At 40.6% G+C, this 9,796-nt stretch overlaps 1 protein-coding gene across 1 annotated transcript; it reads right to left on the bottom strand.

The window, feature by feature from the left end:
- Positions 1–2,983: 2,983 nt before the first annotated feature.
- LOC124135699 (protein escargot-like) lies at positions 2,984–5,667 on the bottom strand. The gene is made up of 2 exons (XM_046501214.2): positions 5,230–5,667; positions 2,984–4,946 (listed from the first exon to the last, which is right to left on the bottom strand). Exons 1-2 carry the CDS (start codon positions 5,510–5,512, stop codon positions 3,862–3,864), a joined length of 1,368 nt encoding a protein of 455 aa, XP_046357170.1. The 5' UTR covers positions 5,513–5,667; the 3' UTR covers positions 2,984–3,861.
- Between the last annotated feature and the right edge of the window lie 4,129 nt (positions 5,668–9,796).

Here is a 9,796-nt window from a genome sequence, read left to right as displayed (position 1 = left end):
TGTGGCTGTGATATATACTGGTGCAACGTGTGTCATTTCCGTGTTGATCTCTAAAATATTTTTTTATTATATGTTGTTTTTTAAAAATCTACATCTGTGTTATTCGGGTCCTTTGTTTTAGGCGTCTCTTACTTCACGCTTTAAATTTGCTTTAAATTACTATTTAAACATTTTTCGCTGTGTTAGAATATTCATATTTGAAAAAAACCCAGTACATACTTTTACTGTTTAACAAGGTGTACGAAATATACTACTCAAAACAAGTTAAAGAACACCCCCAACTAGAAGGCTGTGTGTGCAATACTCACTAGCCATGACAGATATTCTATGGTCATATGAATGGGGGGAAGCTGGGTGGGCATGGGTGGCCCAGTCGTCTAAAGCGCCGCGATTCGCTATGCAGAGTTGCGTCCCTTGGGCACACCAGAAACCTATGATTATGGGTTCGAATCCCGGTTCGCCCCGATTATGTTTCTAGGTTTGTCAGCACCATACCCGTGCTCGTGGGTTTCACCGAAGTGGTTAACGTCTGAGACCTGCGTCACTTCGGGCTTACCTCCCACATTAAGCTGACACGCCGTGATATGACTGGAATACTGTTAAAAGCAGCGTTAAACCCAGCTCACTCACTCACTCACTCCTGTTAACGTTTTGATAACGTTTGCATTTTCTGTCAATTTTTCAAGTGTATATTTTCTTTTGAGCGGCAGTGTATCATGAAGCTCATCATTAGCTTTGTCACCATCATTAACTTTTTCATTCAACAAAATCTTCACTCCATCCAGATAGGATGTCAATGGATTAGGATTAGTCTCGTCAGGAATAGCGACGGACCGCGTCCGTAAGAACTTTTCAATATCTAGTCTGTACATTAGCTGGATGTTTTAAACGCAAATAAAGTATCAAGCAAATATCCAAACATCATCTCACCAATACCCGTAGTGGCTGTTTAGACTGAAATTGGAACTCGTTCATGCATTTTGAATCAAGGATTAATAAATGGATGTCAAAAGAATGTAGACAAATGTAGCTTCTTCGTATTTTATAAGTTATTTACGTTATTACTTATAAAATCGTGAAAATTAAAATATGTCCTATGCGTCATTCATGATTAATAAAGATAACATATTCGATCCAGGGATAGCGGCATATAAATCTTTAGACCGCCTGCTGTCGAAGCAGTTCCACTCGGAAGAATCTTTACTCCGGCCAATTCGACAAAGCGATCTTAGTGCAAAGGGGATCGCAAATCTATGTTGAGGAATGGGTTACATTCGCAGTTCTAAGGTCGCACTTTGAAGTGGGGCCCTGGACAATGCGATCATCAGGTTAGTAAAGAAGATATTTTGCCATCGGTGTATTCAACCCCCCGACCATAACTTGCCTCACTCTAAAGAATCAGTTCAGTAAGTGTGACATTTATGCATCTATCGCAACCCTCTTATAGAGTGTATATAACGGCGCAAGGTGAAGTTGGTCATAGCGTGTCCAAGGACTCATACTACAAAGCCATCTTAACGCTACGACTGCCTATCCTATACTCTAACATAGACCTGTAATAGTCGTAGCACTGTGATCGCTTTGTGATGCGTTACCACACACTGCATTACTGTTTGTTTGTTTGTTTGTTTTACACCGAACTCAGCAATATTCCAGCTACATGACGTCGTCTGTAAATAATCAAGTCTGGTCCAGACAATCCAACGATTGACATCATAAGTATTGATCTACGCATTTGGGATACGATGACATGCATCAAACAAGTCAGCGAGACTGACCACTCGATCCCGTTAGTCGCCTCTTACGACAAGCATGGGTTGCAGAACACCTCCATCTCTACCCGAGTCCACTGCCGTACTGTTAGCGGATTCTGGACAGAATAGAACTGCATTGTCCCGCGTTGTTGAACGAGCGGCCTCAGATGAGGAACGGGTTGCTGCAATGGGGGACCAGGGTTCACTTGCCCCAAGTGATCTTAGCGTTACGATGCTCGAACTCCCATACATTAACGTAAACCTACGATGGCCGTAGCGCTACGACCGGTTTGGCCAAAGAGGACCTTGGTTGAGTTTGTGTCTTCGTACCCTAACGAATCATTGCTCATTCTTTCAACCACTGGTTGGACCAACGCCATAATTTAAAAGCCGTTCCATAGCTGGAATATACTTTAAGTTCACTACATATTTGGATGCCAAAATTTAATTTCATCTTGAAACCAGGGCCCCGTTCCACAAATCGATCGCAGCAATACGACTACAGAACACCTATGTTAAAATATGTGAATTACGATCGTCTTAGTGCTAAGATCGATTTGTGAAACGGGGCCCTGGGATGCGAAATGTGTTTTGTAACTCGTACCTGTTTAAGGAATCTGCATATGTCGAAAGCATTACACAAAAATATTTTTGCCGCAAACAGATATATGACACTTTACCGTTATGAAAAATAGTATCAACTTGGTTTCTGCCTCTTGCTTACATTAACAAAAATCAAATAGAGGAATGATTTATAGAGTTAGTGCCAGGCGCGTCTTGCACTGTGAACTTGGCGCTGTACAATGTGGAGTGTATTTCTGTCACGGCGGTGCTTCAGACATTGATTAATGTCATGTTATGACATATAACGATACATAATGTAAACACTAGTTTGATAGATCGCTCACCTCCCTTGGTTGAAACTGACGGACAAAAAAAGGATACACCCATGTTTAACGAGCAACAAGAAATAGTTATTCGATGGTAATATATTTCATAAGATTATCATAGTTGTAGTATGGACCTTAAGTTTGAAGTGTTTCGGCGACTGTTTTCAACCCAGTGACGTTTGTACGTGGTCGAATCGAATTTCCTGGGTTATGGTTTCTTTTGCGCGGCAGTGTATTAAACGGTTTTTTTCTGGAAACCTTGAACAAGATATCAAAATATATATATAAAAAACAGCAATGTTTGTGATAAAAGTAAAATAAAAGCCAACAATATTTAGGTATCATATATTTTAATAATACTTGTTGAGTAAGTTGTTACCATACCAACATCATGAAACATGTGAATTCACACATCTTTGGCACATGACAGTTTCGCTCACAAGCAATAAAATCTTCACTATAAATAACCAGCCGCGGACAGTGTCGGAATGTAGGTGGTCAAAGTCGTCACGGCTGACCACGCATGCACCTGTGTCCACTGACCATAACGCCCCACGTGGCATGATATTTGGCCCCTCTGATAATATGTGAAGCATATGGGGTACAAATTGAAAATACTAAAATGCTGCATTTAGTACAATTATTGCCATGGTTACGACATTGTAAATATGAATATTGATGTAAAAACATTGTCTGATAAAATGTAAATCTTTTGGTAAAAATAAAATAGAGTATTGTATCTAATGCTGTTATCAATGTGCAGATAATCTGAGCGAGTTATGGTGAATACTATGATATCTTATACTGATAGTCGAATACTCTATCAGGGCTCATATCTCGAACAATAACGAATAAATACGAAATGGTGACTGGTAAACGTTCATAACCTGAGATCAGTTTCGAGACAGACTTGGTCTGACGAGACTACAGGAATAAATAATATAGTAAATGCAATAAAGGTAATACTTTAGTTGACAAGAACGCGACGCAGTCAGTTGATAAATAAACATTATACTGACCAAATAAATAAACATTTGTCATCTACAACAATATAGTTGCATGTTGAACACGCACAGCACTAACAGAACAAAAGAGTCAATTTCTCATTTTAGTGTCAATGTAACAAGTGTCACTGAACGCATGAATCCATGACGTCACTGCACAAAATGATGACGTCATAGCACACAATGATGACGTCATAGCACAAAATGATGAAGTTATTGAACCATAGGCCCACAACAGCCGTCTTCGTGTTTCAGCAGCAGAGACATGCGTGAGAATGTCTTGGAGCAGGATCTGCAGCTGTATTTCTTGACATCGGAGTGGGTCTGGAGATGTGCTCTGAGGTTGGATCGGTCCGCGAACGCCCGGCCACAGTGGGGGCAGGAGAAAGGCTTCTCCCCCGTGTGGGTCCTGATGTGACCCTGGAGCAGCCAGGGCCGGGAGAAGGCCTTGCCGCACAGCTTACACTTGCAGGGGAGGGTGTGGGTCCGGATGTGCATCTTCAGGGCACCAAGCGACACATACGTTTTGTCACAGTATTTACAGTTAAATTCTTTCTTAATCTGCGAGGCACAGTGGAATTGTTTGTGTTTGGAAAGTCCGCTAAAAGTGGAGTAGCTTTTCTTACACGCATCACATTGATATCTCACAGGCTCGTTCTCCTTGCTTTTCTTCTTGTCCGACAGGGATAAGTCAATGTCTGAGGGCACACTTTGGGCTTTTAACACAGGATAATTCAGCACATTGTCAAAAGGAGCTTTAGAAAGCCGGGCACCCAAATCCATACTCTCCATCACCCGGTCGTCAAAAACCAATTTTCCCGTGTCGGCGGCAGGTGGGGAAAAATTGAGGGGGTAGCGTAGTCCGTGGAGGTACGGCGGAGGGGGAAGCAGGTGGTGGGTGCCTTTGAACGCTGACGGGACGTCCGGGTAGTGCCGATAGGGGAAAGGGGACTCTGCCAGCGGTCGGACAACGGGGGGCGCAGGAAGGCCATTCATAAACCGCAAGTTGAATGGCAGTAATGACGGGTGGTGGTGCAGACCCCCGAACACCGGACTGTGCCATGGGAATGCTTCTGGAAGTCGAGGGGGCTCCGGGGGTGAACTGCTTGGGGTACCGATGGGTGAGGTACTGCTGACGCTGCGGTCACTGTCTCCGAACCCTGGGGAGAGGCTTGACCCACGCAGGGGCTTGTCGAAGATCAACGGTGGGAGAGGTCGGGGATGAATGGGACTGATCTTCCCTCGTGGGCTGAGGTAGATATCTGGGCGCTTCAGACGCAATGCAATCTCTTCCATTTCTGAAAATCATGATAAAAATATTTTAAATTCTTTGAACAAAATTGACTTGTATGCTTTATATGTAAGTTCATAAGTGAATTAAACAAAATAAATATTACCAATACTTTTAACTTCTTTAAATTTTCCATTTTATTAGTTTAATAAAAGGGGAGACTTAATGTAACGTTATACACAGGAGGTTAATGGTGTCATAAGAAATATCGTGTACATAATTAAAATGAAGAAAGAAAACAAAACTTAAGTCACTATAGTTAAAGTAAACATAAAAAAATGTATGCCTACCTTTTTCTCTGTGAAAAGCTCTGTCTTGAATGACGACCTTCTCGCAAGGCGACACCTGACGTGGGGGTCTGTCATTGCGAGGCGTCTTTTTAGTCAGGTCCATACCCGTCTCCTCTGTCACACACACCATCCCGGGGGTTGGGGAGGCGAGCACTGGGGTGGGGGAGGCCAGGACTGGAGTAGGAGCAGCCAGGATGGGGGTAGGGTACACCAGCTCCGGGGTAGCAGCGACATATATATCCCCCGCTCGTTCCCTTTTCTTGATGAGGAATGCACGAGGCATTTTGAGTGAGAAGTTAGCACAGTATCCAAACTCGTAACAGACGCGTTAGTCACTAACCGCTTGTTGACAAGTTGAAAAAGTCGGGTCGGCTCATGAACGTAGCGTCGATTGACAAGTGATCTCGCTGAATGCAGTGTTCAACACAACTCTTAACTCGGAACGGAACCACACCGTATAAATACCTTGTCATAGGCTGCACGCTGTCTTTGTAAATCTCTTCCCTCGCTATCACCAATCACGGCGAGGGGACAGTCAGATGGCGCTCTCAGCCAATCAGATGCCTCGGCGCTCTATAAGCCCCGCCCCTATCCCGCGTGTGCCGCGTGCGCTTGTTGAGACCGCCAACAGGTGTAGGTATGGAATTACACCAGTAATGAAACGTTTTGGTGGTAAACCAGGAAAAAACCGACACTGGCAAAAGCAATAGGAATCGAAAAGCGATTGACTACCACCCAACCTCAGCAGCTCTCGAGTGTTGTCAAATTTCCATCTTTTTTCATCTTTTGTGCGTGAAAGCGAGAACATTAAAGATTTTACCGGAGCCGTATGAACAATTTTAGGGTTCGTTTTTCTTCAACCCCCCGCACGCGCAACGCACCAGCGACGCTACTCGTTAGGACAAAAAAAGTGACGTTTTTGTCACATTTGATACGAATGATGTCTGTTGTTATTTAAATTTCGTTGAAGAAAAGGGGGAAAGAAGTTGCTTAACGACATGGGCAATAAATTTTGAATTCTTTCTCCTACCTCAAAGTCAATGGGTAATATGGAAAATAAACGTTTAAATGTTTGGAAATGAGAGTTTCTTTTAAGATATTCCCTCGAGGAAACAAAACCTATTTAGAGTTTAACATTATCATTGAAATTTACTCCTTCACGCGTTAGTCTAAGCAGATGCACAAACACTCTTAAGACGCTTTGCGGTCAAGTTGAATAATAACCGAAACATAAACGAAATCGTTTAAACAAGAAAGCTATACGAAATCCTTCATATAAATGGGGGGACAATTAATTTATTTCCTGTCTTAATGTGCAGTCGTAATATGATTTTTAAAGTAAATAACCACTCAGTTCACCAAACCACTTGAATCATAAATAATTGTTGTTGTTTTAGAACCACGTTCGGTACAGTTGTACACACGCATGAATTTTATACCACGTTCGGTACAGTTGTACACACGCATGAATTTTATACCACGTTCGGTACAGTTGTACACACGCATGAATTTTATACCACGTTCGGTACAGTTGTACACACGCATGAATTTTATACCACGTTCGGTACAGTTGTACACACGCATGAACTTTATAACTATTGTGTTCAAATTTGGTTGGATAATTATATAAATTAAAGTACAAAAATGGCAAATCTATAAAACCTTGCATGGAGCACGGTTGACATAAGAATATCAAAAATACATAAATTTCTCTTATGCGATAGCCTGGTAGTAATTAATGATAGTCGACTCATCTTGTTAACATATTAACGTGAAATGCCTGTGATTCAATATCGGTAGTGTGTCTATCATAACATCAAAGCAATAGTTACCCTTACGTCACTAATCGGAAATTATCAAACCTTAAATCTCCGTTATTTTAAGATGTTAGAAAGAGTAATATAAAGGATTATTTCAAAGCGTTTTAATGACCCGTTTGACAAACACGTTGCCTACATAACAGGTTAAGCAATGAAACCTTTACATGTCATCGGGTTCATTAATTTATCAATAAAGACATTCCTTCATTTTTCATAAATTGTAATTCACTCTATACTTGTTGATTAATTAACGTCAATATTAAAAATAATAATTGAAAACTTGTTATGTATTGCTGAAGTAATTATCACAAATAATAGATACATTATGAAACATTGTTAATGCATCATGGAAACTGTTCAAATAATTTTAGTTTATTCAAATTGACTAAAAAAAATATCTAACATAATATCAATTTTTTTTTAGGGTAGACATTAATATGTCATTTAATATAGTTGCTTAACTTAAATTGAGTAATCACGTTTGTGTTATTATAATTACATCAGGTATGTGAATACTGAAATACATACAAACAAACGCTTTCGATGTTAGGAAAGATGCACACCTCAATTACTTTGACACGTGGGCACTGACAATATACTGTGTACCACTGTGTGTATTGCATTGCAGAAGGTGTCTACATAGCATGCGTTAACATCAAACACGTGCATACGCTCGTGTAGATCAACGCATGCGTGTGTATCACACTTCAACAGCAAAATGAGAAACAACTGCTTTCATCTTTCACTGACTTTGCGACGAAGCGTGCTAGTATATTGTCATTTAAGCAGAAGGAGAATTTGCTGAAAGGATTACTGCTAATGTGGAATGTCACTAGTTTCACGAAGCGAAATAGCATGGCTGAAAAAGTATGATTAAGTCATCAGCGATTGCGTGAAGAAAATTGTCCCTTTTCAACACACGGTATGAACCAAGGTTACAGTTTATGGTGTTTCGCGCCACAAAGTATAGGAATTTCAGCCAGCGTTAATTCAGCGTGACCGCCCCCCACCCCCACCCCCCACCGCGGGGGGTAGAGTCTGATCATATCGTATCACTACAAGCCGAGTTCATATCATTCTGCTGATACGTATATTATTCTACAAATCCAGAATAAAAAAAAATCAATTTCGTCCCAACTGAGAATATTAAAAATGAATCACGAAACTCATGCAACAGTCAAGGAGGGGGGGGGGGGGGGGGGGGGGGCAAACTGGTAGTCTGTGTTTCTAATCGTCCTTTATACTGGGATGAAGTATTTGTGTTGTAAACGAAGTACATAATGTTCCAAATACACCTTCTTTCATCTGCCGCCATCATGTGTCAACAAAGTAGTTTTGGCGCTTCTGGGAACATTAAAATCCATCTCTGATTTCAAGTCTGAGGAGAAAAACATTTTGAATTAAAGGTCACGAGTCTTCACATCAGCGTAGCTTATGAAAGATTTTTCATGATAAAAATGATGCATGTCGTAATAAAATAATTTTACGACGTACCACAAATGAAGTAATGTCAAATCCATTTTATTAATATTTCAAAACTATGTTTTGTCTTTACAAAGTGAAATTTTTTTGTATCAAGGGCATGCCACAATGATGCCTCGTTGTCACCGCGGTGTAATCTGTACGTTGTCACCATGGTATAATCTGTATGTTGCCACCGTGGTATAACCTGTATGTTGTCACCATGGTATAATCTGTATGTTGCCACCGTGGTATAATCTGTATGTTGCCACCGTGGTATAATCTGTATGTTGTCACCGTGGTATAATCTGTATGTTGCCACCGTAGTGTAATCTGTATGTTGCGACCGTGGTATAATCTGTATGTTTCCACCGTGGTATAATCTGTATGTTGCCATCGTGGTATAATCTGTATGTTGCCACCGTGGTGTAATCTGTATGTTGTCACCGCGGTGTAATCTGTATGTTGCCATCGTGGTATAATCTGTATGTTGCCACCGTGGTATAACCTGTATGTTGTCACCGCGGTGTAATCTGTATGTTGCCACCGTGGTATAACCTGTATGTTGTAGTGGTGTGGTCTGTATGTTGTAATGTCGATAGGGGCAAATGACATTACATACAATATCAACTTCAGGTTGTCCGTGTAAAGGTAAATATCAACATCTAAAACACCAACAACATTAAAACAACAATGTCTAATATGTATTCATATTCATCGGGTAGCCCAGTTGTAAAAGAGTTCACTTGTTACGCAAAAGGTCCGGAATCGATTCCCTGCATGGGTATAATGTGTGAACCTTATTCTCAGGTGTCCCCTGCGGCGTAAAATCATACTCGCCCATTCACCCAATCATATTCGTACATATGTAACAAGAGTGAGTGAGTGAGTGAGTTAAAATTTAACGTCGCATCGGCATTATATCAGCCATATAGCGACGATATATAACAAGAAGATGCATTACGCCCATTATGAAGAAGTGATAGTTTCATAAGGGATTTAGCAGCAATCACTTCCCTCGACGTAGACCATCAACAGTAATAACTTTATTTCATTTCTGTGGTTTCTGTAGCTCACACAAAAATATATTTAAGTTGCATGACAGCAGGGCAGATTATTTAAAATTTATAAAAATACGGTACATATATTATTTACCCATTATTTGTTACCTTATTTCACAAAACTTTTGCTTATCCCTTTAACACACTTATTTTTGAATAATTTTTGTTTACTACAAACTGTGGAATTTTAACTAATTTAACTTAATAAACTCACAAGTATACCGA

This window comes from Haliotis rufescens, unplaced genomic scaffold (genome assembly GCF_023055435.1).
Source record: "Haliotis rufescens isolate VD_foot unplaced genomic scaffold, xgHalRufe1.0.p SCAF_17, whole genome shotgun sequence".
Classification (NCBI taxonomy): Eukaryota; Metazoa; Mollusca; class Gastropoda; order Lepetellida; family Haliotidae; genus Haliotis; species Haliotis rufescens.
The sequence above is the reverse complement of the archived record's forward strand: the minus strand, read 5'-3'. Positions and strand labels throughout refer to the sequence as shown.